At 41.5% G+C, this 16,082-nt stretch overlaps 1 protein-coding gene across 1 annotated transcript in view; it reads left to right on the forward strand.

The window, feature by feature from the left end:
- The window catches only part of LOC311135010 (transmembrane protein 263-B-like), a 35,891-nt gene extending 26,000 nt beyond the window's left edge, over positions 1-9,891 (forward strand). Inside the window, exon 3 of the mRNA XM_084168821.1 lies at positions 7,754-9,891. Within this exon, the coding sequence (XP_084024947.1) occupies positions 7,754-8,034 (281 nt within the window). The 3' untranslated portion in view covers positions 8,035-9,891. The remainder of the gene's footprint in view (positions 1-7,753) is intronic.
- Positions 9,892-16,082: the final 6,191 nt, after the last annotated feature.

A 16,082-nucleotide genomic window follows, 5' to 3' on the forward strand; every position in this document is an offset into this window, starting at 1 on the left:
CCTGAGAGAGGTTCCTCACTAAGAAGAGACAAGGGTTTCGTCCCAAATGGCACCCTATTCCCTATATAGTGCTCTACCTTTTGACAAAAGTAGTACAATAAATAGGGTATAAGGTGCCATTTGGGACGCAGCCAAGGATGGTTTTAAAGGTTGTTCTAGAACAGAGGCGGTGAGGGAATATTTGGCTCCATCAGCGTCTGGGTTTAATATCGGTCCGTGACATTAGGTTGTATGGACTAATCAGAAGTAGAGGACTTGGGATATATGGTATCTCACATGCTCACTGCAGAGGATGGAAAGCAAGGCTGCTGTTTAGAGACAAAATGGATGTCAAAACATAGTTTTCTTTGCCCTATGTCATTATAAATGACATAATTAATCATGAGATTGTTCTCTACAATATCATAGCCTTAATAGACTTGTACTTGACAGTGTTGATGAAATAAGAATGTTAATTTGCTGTGACCATTGCTAGTTTAGACTGCACCCCTCTTGGTTGTATCTCTTCCATATTTGGTGTTGTGAGGTGGTACCATTTGGAGGTGTTTCCGCTGGTTGGACCAATCAAAATCAACTTGATACCTAAGTCATTTTCACCTCCAGGTCCTTGGCTTTCATTGCCTATATTGACAGTCAATCTACTTTGAGAGGGGCCGTTTCTATGGCGATTTAAAGGGAAAGACTCAGAAATACGCAACAGGAACAGATTGTCTTCGTGGAGGGTTGCAATTGAAATTCAGTCTGTTAGCTTTGTAAATAAATATATATTTACTCCGTATTTAGTTTTACATTCAGCGGATTTCATTTAGAAAAAGCCCATATTTTCACTCACAAACCTGCAGCCACTAGTTAGCTTGTCAGTTGAAGTTCGACGTTAGCGCCGTTCTTCTGCGGAGCAGCGCCACAGAGTTCTATTGAGCAGTGACCACTTTTTGATCATGCCTGTGATTACATTCCATTCACTCTAAACATGCTACATTTTCAGAGTAAATTGTAACTTTTGAACCATGTATTGTACAGTCGTGGTCAAAAGTTTTGAGAATGACACAAATATAAATTTTCACAAAGTCTGCTGCCTCAGGTTTTATGATGGCAATTTGCATATACTCCAGAATATTATGAAGAGTGATCAGATGAATTGCAGTTAATTGCAAACTCCCTCTTTGCCATGAAAATGAACTTAATCCCCAAAAAACATTTCCACTGCATTCCAGCCCTGCCACAAAAGGACCAGCTGACATCATGTCAGTGATTCTCTCGTTAACACAGGTGAGAGTGTTGATGAGGACAAGGCTGGAGATCACTCTGTCATGCTGATTGAGTTAGAATAACAGACTGGAAGCTATAAAAGGAGGGTGCTTGAAATCATTGTTAACCATGGTTACCTGCAAGGAAACACGTGCCGTCATCATTGCTTTGCACAAAAAGGGCTTCACAGGCAAGGATATTGCTGCTAGTAAGATTGCACCTAAATCAACCATTTATTGGATCATCAAGAACTTCAAGGAGAGAGGTTCAATTGTTGTGAAGAAGGCTTCAGGGCGCCCAAGAAAGTCCAGCAAGCACCAGGACCGTCTCCTAAAGTTGATTCAGCTGCGGGATCGGGGCACCACCAGTGCAGAGCTTGCTCAGGAATGGCAGCAGGCAGGTGTGAGTGCATCTGCACGCACAGTGAGGCGAAGACTTTTGGAGGATGGCCTGGTGTCAAGAAGGGCAGCGAGGAAGCCACTTCTCTCCAGGAAAAACATCAGGGACAGACTGATATTCTGCAAAAGGTACAGGGATTGGACTGCTGAGGACTGGGGTAAAGTCACCATTCATGTGTGGGGCTGCTTCTCAGCCAAGGGAGTGGGCTCACTCACAATTTTGCCTAATAACACAGCCATGAATAAAGAATGGTACCAACACATCCTCCGAGAGCAACTTTTCCCAACCATCCAAGAACAGTTTGGTGACGAACAATGCCTTTTCCAGCATGATGGAGCACCTTGCCATAAGGCAAAAGTGATAACTAAGTGGCTCGGGGAACAAAACATCGACATTTTGGGTCCATGGCCAGGAAACTCCCCAGACCTTAATCCCATTGAGAACTTGTGGTCAATCCTCAAGAGGCGGGTGGACAAACTAAACCCCACAAATTCTGACAAACTCCAAGCATTGATTATGTAAGAATGGGCTGCCATCAGTCAGGATGTGGCCCAGAAGTTAATTGACAGCATGCCAGGGCGGATTGCAGAGGTCTTGAAAAAGAAGAGTCAACACTGCAAATATTGACTCTTTGCATAAACTTAATGTAATTGTCAATAAAAGCCTTTGACACTTATGGAATGCTTGTAATTATACTTCAGTATACCATAGTAACATCTGACAAAAATATCTAAAAACACTGAAGCAGCAAACTTTGTGAAGACCAATACTTGTGTCATTCTCAAAACTTTTGACCACGACTGTAGAGACATGGGGTTCAGACTATTGTTTTTCTGACTGAATTTTCTATTGAATGGACATATTTGTTTAAACTTTTAATGAATTAATCATTTTATGGGTGAACATCCTAGAGCAGGGTTCCCCAACTGGCAGCCCACAGGCCGAATTTGGCCCGCGGGTGGTCATATTTGGCCCCCCAAATTTTCTGAGCAAATGTGGAATTTTCATTGTTGGACAAAAAATACTTTAAAAACACCAGGAAATCAGCTCCAAGTGATTTTAATTTAAGAAATCTGTTCTACTTGGCCTACTTGGCCTATTTCCATGCAAAATAGAGAGACACATGATCATATACTAATGTAAACAAGGTTTGAATTGATAATGATTTAGTCAAACATATCTGTTTGGGCTTCTTGCAGTCAATTTGCCATCTACAAATTATTTGTAATTATGTTCCAGCCCCCCGACCATCCGCTCAGTATATGGCCAATATACCACGGCTAAGGGCTGTATCCAGGCACTCCACGTTGCATTGTGCATAAGAACAGCCTTTAGCCGTGGTATATTGGCCATATACCACACCCCCTCAGGCCTTATTGCTTAAATATAGAAGAAGCCTATAGCCTGCCGTGGTGCATTATCTGGTTATATTGGACGAGGCTATCCCTAACCCTAACTGAGGAGCCAGAATACAGCCTCTGCCGCCTCATAGAACGACTGTGTGTGTGTGTGTGTGTGTGTGTGTGTGTGTGTGTGTGTGTGTGTGTGTGTGTGTGTGTGTGTGTGTGTGTGTGTGTGTGTGTGTGTGTGTGTGTGTGTGTGTGTGTGTGTGTGTGTGTGTGTGTGTGTGTGTGTGTGTGTGTGTGTCTGTGTCTGTGTCTGTGTCTGTCACATTGTGGTCCTCTATTGCTCAGTCGGGAGAGGCTGGTGCTTGCAATACCAATGGTTGTGAAATGTGAGTGTTGATTTGATTTGTGTGTGGGCCTGCTTAAACTGACTTCGGAGTTCTGGTTCAGACTGAATAAGACTGAGGTGTGATTCTGATTGTGATGACCTCTACTTAATTCTGAAATGCCTCAGGAAAAATCAATACCTTTATTATTATATTCACTGAGTCTGCCTTCTTAAAACCTTTAGATCCAAACCACTGATGCATGTTCCTTCAACCAACATCAGGCTAATATTTTGGGAGTTTGTTCTTACTTCCTACAGACCAACAGACTAATGTTTTGGGAGTTTGTTCCTACTTCCAACAGACTAATGTTTTGGGAGTATGTTCCTACTTCCTACAGACCAACAGACTAATGTTTTGGGAGTTTGTTCCTACTTCCAACAGACTAATGTTTTGGGAGTATGTTCCTACTTCCTACAGACCATCAGGCTACTGTTTTCTGTGTTGTCTGAAGCCCTGTTTAGAGCCATCGTCATATTAGACATTAATAGCCATGACAACAGGAGTGTTGTTGACTCACAGTGTGTTTATGCGTTGTGTTTGACAGAGAATTCATACAGAATTCCTGGTACTCTTAACGATGTAGCGCATTCTGGTGTTGCTTAGGAGGTGTAAGTTTGTGACATTCTACTATTTGTATGTATTTGTATATATTATGGATCCCCATTAGTTCCTGCCAAGGCAGCAGCTACTCTTCCTGGGGTTTATTAAGGATCCCCATTAGTTCCTGCAAAGGCAGCAGCTACTCTTCCTGGGGTTTATTAAGGATCCCCATTAGTTCCTGCAAAGGCAGCAGCTACTCTTCCTGGGGTTTATTAAGGATCCCCATTAGTTCCTGCCAAGGCAGCAGCTAGTGTTCCTGGGGTTTATTATGGATCTCCGTTAGTTCCTGCCAAGGCAGCAGCTACTCTTCCTGGGGTTTATTATAGATCCCCATTAGTTCCTGCCAAGGCAGCAGCTACTTTTCCTGGGGTTTATTATGAATCCCCATTAGTTCCTGCCAAGGCAGCAGCTAGTGTTCCTGGGGTTTATTTTGGATCCCCATTAGTTCCTGCCAAGGCAGCAGCTACTTTTCCTGGGGTCCAGTAACATTAAGGCAGTTATACAATTTAAAATATTACATGACATTACATTCCTAACACTTTTCACAACACATTAAGTATGTTCCCTCAGGCCACTACTCTACCACCACATATCTACAATACAACATCCATGTGTACGTGTGTGTAGAGTGCGTGTGTTATGTGTATGTGACAGCCCCTGATAAAGATGTCTAGAATAGCATATGGTAAAGGCTCTGCCAACACACTGGCATCTGTTTATTTGTTCTTATTCGTTTTACCTTGACAGGGAGTCATGCTGAGACCAAGGTCTCTTTTACATATATACACTATATGGGCGGCAGGTAGCCTAGTGGTTAAGAGCGTTGGGCCAGTAACCGAAAACTCGCTGGTTCGAATCCCCGAGCCAGCAAATTGGAACAATCTGCCGTTCTGCCCTTGAGCAAGGCATTTATCCCCCGAACAACAACTGCTCCCCGAGCGCCGGTGCTGTGGACATCGATTAAGGCAGTTGAATGCATTCAGTTGTGCAACTGACAAGGTATCCCCCTTCCCTACACACATCAATTTACACCTTAATATGCACAGACACATCAATACACGAAAAGCAACACAATCATATAAAACAAACACATTCTTTAGTAAAAAGGTCCTCAATCAGTCGTCTGAATTGCCCTGGAGGCTCCATCTCTTCCAATTTTAGAGAGCTTTGGAGATTATTTCACAAATAAGGTGTAAAAAAAAAAAAAAAAAAGCAGATTTTTCCTAACTCAGTGGAGATCGAAGGAATCTCCAGAGTTAGCTATCCCTGAGACCGAGTCTGGTAGCTCGTACGTCTGCAGGTTAACAATGAAGTAAGGTACGGTGGAAGTGTACTGTATGCAGGAGGGCTTTATAAACAAAAAGAGTGCAATGCATCGATCTAGGAGACTTCAAGGAGGGCCAGCCTACTTTCTGATACAAAATGCAATGATGTTTAATGAACCTGTCACCCGTAATAAAGCGTTGTGCGCTATGATAAACTGCGTCCAATGGCTTCAATACAGTGGCAGTTGCATTCATATAAACAATATCACCATAGTCAATAACCAGAATGAATGTTGACTAAATTAAATGTTTTCTGTTATTTAACAAAAAGCATGTCCTATTCCTATAAAGGAAGCCCATTTCATTCTTACCTTCTTTACTAACTCATCAATATGCTTTCTGAAAGACAGCTTCTCGTCAATCCAGACACCCATATATTTGGGTACAGCCTGGGAAAGAGACAGAATGTGTTGTCGTGCCTACATATTAACACGCAGTTGGTTTTATGTCTGTACCTGTATGCGGATAGGAAGCTATTGAACATATGACCTAAATGCTATTGTAGTAGGTCTATTGAATAGGAGGTCTATTGAATATTCTTTTTTAAGGCTACATCACTTTCTTTATTTTTATTTTACAACATTTAAACAGATGCTTGGTGTCCTATTGCGTCTTCTTGGAATAGTGAAGTAGCCTACATGTATAATTTGCATGTTCTCAGTTAGTTGACAGTTCCCAGTCAGATTGTGGTGGGTCAGATAACCTAGCAGGGGGTGTATGTGCCCTTAAGTAGAGGGAGAGAGGAGGAGCAGGACGCCTAATCTTAATGGTTTTTATAAAGACATTGTCAGTGTAGAAAGGGATGACATGAACAGCTCACCCTGTCTGAGTGTCTCTCTCCCACTCACCCCTCGCTAGCTACTACAGTACATTAGTGAACGCATGTTTTGTCAAGCCAAAGGGGGTGGGAGGGGAAATGGGTCTGGAAGACATGCAACACTGTCACCCCGATGTTCTGCTTGGATTGAGAGGGGAAAATAGACAGAACTGTGTCAAATCATGCAAAGATGTGACAGGGACTACTTTATCTGCTGGGGTGGAGTGGTGGATGATTTCTGGGCTATGGGGAGATTGGGTAATGGGGCCGTAAAGGCCTATTTACTGCACAATGCAGTCAATGGACTAGATTCACCCAAAAATGATGATGCATTAATCAGGGAATGATAATGACTTCACTAAATGCTAGAGACATTTATTAGCATGGCACACTTTGGAGAGTACCATTACAAGCTCAAGGACCTCTCTCTCTCTCTCTCTCTCTCTCTCTCTCTCTCTCTCTCACTCTCTCTCATTCTCTCTCTCTCTCTCTCTCTCTCGTTCTCTCATGAAGTTTCTTTTAAAAGCTTTTTCTGTCCATATTTTATGCCACATTTTAAAGCCTTGGCCTATGACTCAGACAAAACACTTTAGTGGTTGGTGCCATTCACAAAACCAAGGACATGAATTGTGATTCACTACAGAGCCACAGACCATACATAGACCATAAACACCATAACCCATTTTATAGGTGGCTTTATTTTCCCCAGACTGTAGAGCCAAGTTTCCACTAATAAAAGGTTTATATCAACAGGCTTGGATTCCACTGTGCAGGAAAACTGTCCCTATGATTAGTGACCAGGTTGTATAGCCAAGCAATTATATTGTGATGTATGTAAATAGGAGATGTTAACAGTGTGAGAGATAATAAAGTGAACTCTGAGTCATCAGTCAGGTGTTTGCAGACCTGAGGCTTTGGAGCAGACAAGAACCATTATACTAATGACTGATACAGTCAAGCCCCAATTTAACATCCTCCTCCATCCCTAAGTACATTTTACATTTGAGTCATTTAGCAGACGCTGTTATTCAGAGCGACTTACAGGAGCAATTAGGATTACGTGCTTTGCACAAGCGCACATCGACAGATTTTTCACTTAGTCGGCTCTGGGATTTGAACCAGCAACCGTTCAGTTACTGTCCCAACACTCTAACCGCTAGGCTACCTGCAGATATAAATATCAGACATGTGACATTCATCTTTGAATTGAGATGTTGTACTTTAAGGAGGACCACTGACGACAATAACGGCAATCCATCAATCTTACATTTCCCAGCGTCCCTTTGTGTCCCAAATGGCACCCTATTCCCTACATAGTGCACTACGTTTGACCAGAGCCTCATTAGGCCCAGGTCAAAAGTCTTCCACTATGGGATTGATGGATTGGCGTTATTGTAATCAGTGGTCCTGTTTGTTCCAATGAGGGACTGGAAAGTTAATCTGCTTTGTTTTCCTCCGTTTAACGTCTACCGCTATAAACACCATGGAAGAAAACTAATGGAAAGCTTTCACCTGGAACTTTCTTTCAGGCACCTAGACACAAATTATGAATCTATAAATTATGTTTTTTTACTCTCTCTCTCTCTCTCTCTCTCTCTCTCTCTCTCTCTCTCACCCCTACCCCTGCAGACGGAGAGAAGGACCACCCTAAGACAGAGGCGGGGGTCATCTGGAGGGTGACCGGCGGTCTCTTCAACATGACCAGAGGGGCGGTCGGAGCGACATGGGGAGGCGTGGCCTGGGTAGGCTGTAAGAGCTATGACATCACCAAGACGGTGGTGACCAGCGTGCCGGCCGCCGGCGTGGGATTGGTCAAGGGTGGCGTTTCCGTGGTGACAGGAGGAGTGGGGGCGGTAGGGTCCGCTGTAGCCAGTAAAGTTACACCAAAGAAAAAGGACAAGTCTGATTAGGCCAAGACCCAACTACCACCCCATTGCTACAGTATAGTTTATAAATGTCTCCCTATCTGTCTGCTGTGTATAGGTTCCATTTGGTTGCTTGGGGTAACCATTCAGAGTTGAAAAAGGCACAAGTAACTTGGATTTCCGTGTAAATCATTCATTGACGTCAATGGGAGATTTGCACGGAAATCTGAGTTAAGGTTGCGGATCTCAAGTCAGAATACTGCCCTAAGGAAGCATTACAGAGGGGATGTTATGGGAAAGTTGATTTTTTATGATATAGGAATTGACAAGAATGTTGAACTTCCTGCCGAGGTACTCTTGAGAGGGATCTCATGTCCTTTTGGTTGATCTGGGTCTGGGATGGGAAGGGCATGATAATATGACGACCAACCACAATGTGTGTCAAGCACAATCTGGTAGCGATTCAGCAAGGACACATCTACTCATTTCTCAAAGACTTGAGGTTATTTAAATTCTTCCAGTTTTACTATGAAACGGTATCTTTACATCGACAAGTATTAAAACAAAGTGAAAGGTACTTTACACAACTTCATTTCATCAGTTTGACATCAGTGATTGGGGAATACACACCTAACAATGTGTGTATGTGGGAATATGTATGTGTTATAAAGGATATGTGAATAATAGGCATATTATTCTTATTGATGCAGACAGAGAAGGATAGAGGAACCTAGCAGTGTTGCAGTAAATTTGATGTGGAACTTGGATTTATATTGTACTGCAGGTGAGGGGTCGTTTTTGTTTTGTTTCTTCATGAGGTGGAGATGTGTTAAATATGTTATTGCATAGAAACGAACAGAAGAAGTCATGGAAATTATATTTCTACATACGTGTTACATATACCATTTCACCACCAAGGAAACACACATACGTAAGGTCAAGGGTCATAGTTCAGGTCTGCATCCCAAATGGCACCCTATTCCCTTTATAGTGCACTACTTTTGACCAGGGCCCATAAGGCTGTAGCCAAATTAGTTCACTATATAGGGAATAACGTGCTATGTATATTTATGTGCCTACATATACATGGGGTGGCAGGTAGCTTAGTGGTTAAGAGCGTTGTGCCAGTAACCGAAAGGTCGCTGGTTCTAATCCCCAAGCCAACTAGGTGAAAAATGTGAGGGATTTGAGCAAGGCACTTAACCCTAATTGCTCCTGTAAATCGCTCTGGATAACAGCGTCTGCTAAATGACTAAAATGTAAAAATGTAAATTAGATCAGGGACCGCGGCCCCACTTTTGTAGACCCGCGGATACATTTACAAAAAATGAAACATAAATAAATAATAATACATTAAAAAAATTGGAACTGAGTTGGGGTCTCAACTTACTGTCGAGAGTTAGAATAATAGAATACACAAGGTGCATTTTCGAAATGTGGTTGTGCATCAGAAGTTTTTGTCTTATGTCAGTCACTGACAGTCACTGAATTAGCCCATGTCAGCTTACATTTTTTAGATTGGTAAATTAGTCTATCCAGCTATCTAAACTTGTAGTAATCAAGGTCGAATTACGGACGGGGAGCCCCGATTTGATATTAACAAAATGTGTAGAATTACAGGAAATGTACTTAAAAACTGCAAACCTTTCTCTCCACCCTATGGCAAAATCTGTAGAATTGCTGGAAATTAGCTTTAAAACTGCAAATCTTTCTCTCCGCCCCACAGCAAAATGAGTAGAATTGCATGGAATTAGTTATATAATTGCTCAATTTTCTCTACTCCACATGGCAAAAAGTGTAGAATTGTATCAAACTTGTTTTAAAAGTGCAAAATGTTCTCGATGCTCCATTGCAAAATGTGTATAATTGCAAGAAATTAACAATAAAAAAATATATACAGTGCTATGAAAAAGTATTTGCCCTCTTTCTAATTTTCTCTACCTTTGCATATTTGTGATACTGAATGTTATCAGATCTTCAACCAAAACCTAATATTAGATAAAGGGAACATAAGTGAACAAATAACACAACAATTACATATTTATTTCATTTATTACATAAACAAAGTTATGCAACACCCAATTCCCCTGTGTGAAAAAGTAATTGCCCCCTTACACTCAATAACTGGTTGTGCCACCTTTAGCTGCAATGACTCCAACCAAATGCTTCCTGTAGTTATTGATCAGTCTCTCACGTCGCTGTGGAGGAATTTTGGCCCACTCTTCCATGCAGAACTGCTTTAACTCTGTGACGTGTGGGTTTTCAAGCATGAACTGCTCGTTTCAAGTCCTGCCACAACATCTAAATTGGGATTAGGTCTGGACTTTGACTAGGCCATTCCAAAACTTCCAATTTTTTTCATTTTTTTCTGTTTTTTATTTTTTATTGGGGGTGGACGACGACTTCCAATTTGTTGCTTTTTAGCAATTTTCACGTAGACTTGATTGTGTGTTTTGGATCATTGTCTTGCTGCATGACCCAGCTGCGCTTCAGCTTCAGCTCACAGACGGATGGTCTGACATTCTCCTGTAGAATTCTCTGATACAGAGCAGAATTCATGGTTCCTTCTATTAAGGCAAGTCGTCCAGGTCCTGAGGCAGCAAAGCATCCCCAAACCATCACACCACCACCACCACCATGCTTAACCTTTGGTATGATGTTCTTACTGTGGAATGCAGAGTTTGGTTTTCGCCAGGAAATGTGTATTTGAAGTAAAGAAGGAGAATACACTTGGCATGGTATTTCCACACCCTCACATTATGCATCGCATGTTTCAAGAGGTCCTTTTTTCCTTTTTCCTGAACACAATATGCTGTTTATTATTATGACAAGTCTTGTCTATTTCAAGTTTATGCTGTTTCATCTTGTCCTGTCTTTTTACTGTTTTCCTCTGCACTTATTTCTGCTAGTGAATATATGTCTTGGAGACTCTGTTACTATAAACTGGGGCTGCGTCCCAAATTACACCCTATTCCCTATTTAGTGCACTACTTTTGACCAGGGCTCTGGTCAAATATAGTGCACAATACACTGAGTTTACAAAACATTCCAACTATTGAGTTACACCCCAGTTTGCCCTCAGAACAGCCTCAATTTGTCGGGGCATGGACTCTGCAAGGTGTCGAAAGCGTTCCACACGGATGCTGGCCCATATTGACTCCAATGTTTCCCACAGTTGTGTCAAGTTGGCTGGATATCCTTTGGGTGGTGGACCATTCTTGATACACAAATGGAAACTGGTGAGCGTGAAAAACCCAGCAGCGTTGCAGTTTTTAACACTCTCAAACCGGTGCGCCTGGCACCTACTAACATTCCCCGTTCAAAGGCACTTAAATATTTTGTGTTGTCCAGTCACCCTCTGAATGGCACACATACACAATCCATGTCTCAGTTGTCTCAAGGCTTAAAAATCGTTCTTTAACCTGTCTCCTCCCATTCATCTACACTGATTCAAGTGGCTTTAACAAGTGACATCAATAAGGGATCATAGCTTTCACCTGGTCAGTCTATGTCATGGAAAGAGCAGCTGTTCATAATGTTTTGTACACTCAGTGTATAGCGAATAGTGTGCCATTGAGGACGCAGCCCTCTGGACTTTTAAGACCAAGTAGATTTTTGTCTATGATAGAACTATTTTTGCAAAAACTGATGCTGTATTCTATAAATAAAGCTACTCTGTATTTTAATTCTGATTTGTTGCATTTTATTCGTTCGCTAAAATAGGGTATTGCTTTAGTCACTTATTCAGAGCCACTTACACTATTGAGTGGATACATTTCTGTACTTTTTCCCATACTGGTCCCCCATGGGAATCAAACCCACAACCCTGCAAGCGCCATGCTCTACCAACTGAGCCACACGGGACCCCTTATGTCTGTATGTATCACCCTCTGCCCTCTCTCTACCCTCACCCTCAGAGGAAGTTATGGGTCCAGTAATAGGTCAAGCTGATGGGAAGGTAATTCATGGTATCATGTATTGGAAAAACAGGACACATTTGTGAGAATATTCCAATATTAGTCTGCTTTTGCATTACGTGATAATAGTAATTTGAAGTATTACTACTCTGCTGCTGGTGATGCTGCCTCCCTGATTTCTCCCTCTACTCACCTACCTTATCCTGTGGTGTCTGTCTGCTGTGGTGTCAGTCTGCTGTGGTGTCAGTCTCCTGTGGTGTCTGTCTGCTGTGGTGTCAGTCTGCTGTGGTGTCAGTCTCCTGTGGTGTCAGTCTCCTGTGGTGTCAGTCTCCTGTTGTGTCTGTCTCCTGTGGTGTCAGTCTCCTGTGGTGTCAGTCTCCTGTGGTGTCTGTATCCTGTGGTGTCAGTCTCCTGTCGTGTCTGTCTCCTGTGGTGTCAGTCTCCTGTGGTGTCAGTCTCCTGTGGTGTTTGTCTCATGTGGTGTCTGTCTCATGTGGTGTCTGTCTCATGTGGTGTCTGTCTCATGTGGTGTCAGTCTTCTGTGGTGTCAGTCTCCTGTGGTGTCATGCTGCTGTGGTGTCAGTCTCCTGTGGTGTCAGTCTCCTGTGGTGTCAGTCTCCTGTGGTGTCAGGCTGCTGTGGTGTCAGTCTGCTGTCATGTCAGTCTGCTGTCATGTCAGTCTGCTGTGGTGTCAGTCTGCTGTGGTGTCAGTCTGCTGTGGTGTCAGTCTCCTGTGGTGTCAGTCTGCTGTGTACTAGGAGCAGTAATAGGAGAGGAGATGAGAATAAAGGTTCAGGTGGTTTTCAACTACTCCAAAGATGTGAAATAATGTACTTCCCAGTTTCTATTCCATCCGGCTGTGGATGTGCGGTTGATTTCAGCTTCGGTCATAGCCTCTATAATCTGTTAAATGACACACGGCAACACAGTCAGCACCACACCTTCTATCACTGAGGCTGCAACCAAGATGGAACCCTGTTACCTATACAGAGGCCCTATGGGCCCTGGTCAAAGGGAGCGCACTCTAAAGGGAATAGGGTGCCATTTTGGACGCAGGCTGAGCATGTAGGAAGTGGTTCAAGCTGTGCTCCAACATCTCTCTCCTCTCTCCTGTGTTGTGTTGTGCCCTGTGCTATATCATCACGTCAGACAGACGAGAGGAGGAGTTGGATCTCTGATGTTACTGGGGTAGAAGGATTACTTTATCCTATCCCAGGTATTCCTTAAAGAGGTGGGGTTTCAAATGTCTCCGGAAGGTGGTGAGTGACTCCGCTGTCCTGGCGTCGTGAGGGACAGTGCACAAGCATTGCATACGGTCACACTGTATCCCTATAGCTGTCAATTATGCCAATTTAAACCAAGGGAAATGTAAGTAAACCTTGGTTTGAGATCAGTGTTCAGTGTATAAAAGACCAGTGTTTCTCTATACACTAGCTCTATACACTAGCTCTATACGCTAACTTGTATACACTAGCTCTATACATTAACTTGTATACACTAGCTCTATACACTAACTTGTATACACTAGCTCTATACACTAGCTCTATACACTAACTTGTATACACTAGCTCTATACACTAACTTGTATACACTAGCTCTATACACTAACTTGTATACACTAGCTCTATACACTAGCTCTATACACTAACTTGTATACACCAGCTCTATACACTAACGTGTATACACTAGCTCTATACACTAACTTGTATACACTAGCTCTATACACTAGCTCTATACACTAGCTCTATAAACTAACTTGTATACACCAGCTCTATACACTAACGTGTATACACTAGCTCTATACACTAACTTGTATACACTAGCTCTATACACTAACTTGTATACACTAGCTCTATACACTAGCTTGTATACACTAGCTCTATACACTAGCTCTATACATTAACTCTTTACACTAGCTCTATACACTAACGTGTATACACTAGCTCTATACACTAACTTGTATACACTAGCTCTATACACTAACTTGTATACACTAGCTCTATACACTAACTTGTATACACTAGCTCTATACACTAGCTCTATACACTAACTTGTATACACTAGCTCTATACACTAGCTCTATACACTAACTTGTATACACCAGCTCTATACACTAACGTGTATACACTAGCTCTATACACTAACTTGTATACACTAGCTCTATACACTAGCTCTATACACTAGCTCTATAAACTAACTTGTATACACCAGCTCTATACACTAACGTGTATACACTAGCTCTATACACTAACTTGTATACACTAGCTCTATACACTAACTTGTATACACTAGCTCTATACACAAGCTCTATACACTAACTTGTATACACTAGCTCTATACACTAGCTTGTATACACTAGCTCTATACACTAACTTGTATACACTAGCTCTATACGCTAACTTGTATACACTAGCTCTATACACTAACTTGTATACACTAGCTCTATACACTAACTTGTATACACTAGCTCTATACACTAACTCTATACACTAGCTCTATACACTAGCTTGTATACACTAGCTCTATACACTAGCTCTATACACTAACTTGTATACACTAGCTCTATACACTAACTTGTATACACTAGCTCTATACACTAACTTGTATACACTAGCTCTATACACTAGCTCTATACACTAGCTCTATACACTAACTTGTATACACTAGCTCTATACACTAGCTCTATACACTAGCTCTATACGCTAACTTGTATACACTAGCTCTATACACTAACTTGTATACACTAGCTCTATACACTAGCTCTATACACTAGCTCTATACACTAGCTTGTATACACTAGCTCTATACACTAGCTCTATACACTAGCTCTATACACTAACTTGTATACACTAGCTCTATACACTAACTTGTATACACTAGCTCTATACACTAGCTCTATACACTAACTTGTATACACTAGCTCTATACACTAACTTGTATACACTAGCTCTATACACTAGCTCTATACACTAGCTTGTATACACTAGCTCTATACACTAGCTCTATACACTAGCTCTATACACTAGCTTGTATACACTAGCTCTATACACTAACTTGTATACACTAGCTCTATACACTAACTTGTATACACTAGCTTGTATACACTAGCTCTATACACTAACTTGTATACACTAGCTCTATACACTAACTTGTATACACTAGCTCTATACACTAGCTTGTATACACTAGCTCTATACACTAGCTCTATACACTAGCTCTATACACTAACTTGTATACACTAGCTCTATACACTAACTTGTATACACTAGCTCTATACACTAGCTTGTATACACTAGCTCTATACACTAGCTCTATACACTAGCTTGTATACACTAGCTCTATACACTAACTTGTATACACTAGCTCTATACACTAGCTCTATACACTAGCTCTATACACTAGCTTGTATACACTAGCTCTATACACTAACTTGTATACACTAGCTCTATACACTAGCTTGTATACACTAGCTCTATACACTAGCTCTATACACTAACTTGTATACACTAGCTATATACACTAGCTTGTATACACTAGCTCTATACACTAGCTCTATACACTAACTTGTATACACTAGCTCTATACACTAACTTGTATACACTAGCTCTATACACTAGCTTGTATACACTAGCTCTATACACTAGCTCTATACACTAACTTGTATACACTAGCTCTATACACTAGCTTGTATACACTAGCTCTATACACTAGCTCTATACACTAGCTTGTATACACTAGCTCTATACACTAACTTGTATACACTAGCTCTATACACTAACTTGTATACACTAGCTCTATACACTAGCTTCTATACACTAGCTCTATACACTAGCTCTATACACTAACTTGTATACACTAGCTCTATACACTAGCTTCTATACACTAGCTCTATACACTAGCTCTATACACTAACTCTTTACACTAGCTCTATACACTAACTTGTATACACTAGCTCTATACACTAGCTCTATAAACTAGCTTGTATACACTAGCTCTATACACTAACTTGTATACACTAGCTCTATACACTAGCTCAATACACTAGTTTGTATACACTAGCTCTATACACTAGCTTGTATACACTAGCTCTATACACTAACTTGTATACACTAACTTGTATACACTAGCTCTATACACTAGCTCTATACACTAGCTCTATATACTAGCTTGTATACA

The sequence above is a fragment of the Coregonus lavaretus genome (assembly GCF_964263955.1).
Source record: "Coregonus lavaretus genome assembly, chromosome: 9".
Taxonomy (NCBI): Eukaryota; Metazoa; Chordata; class Actinopteri; order Salmoniformes; family Salmonidae; genus Coregonus; species Coregonus lavaretus.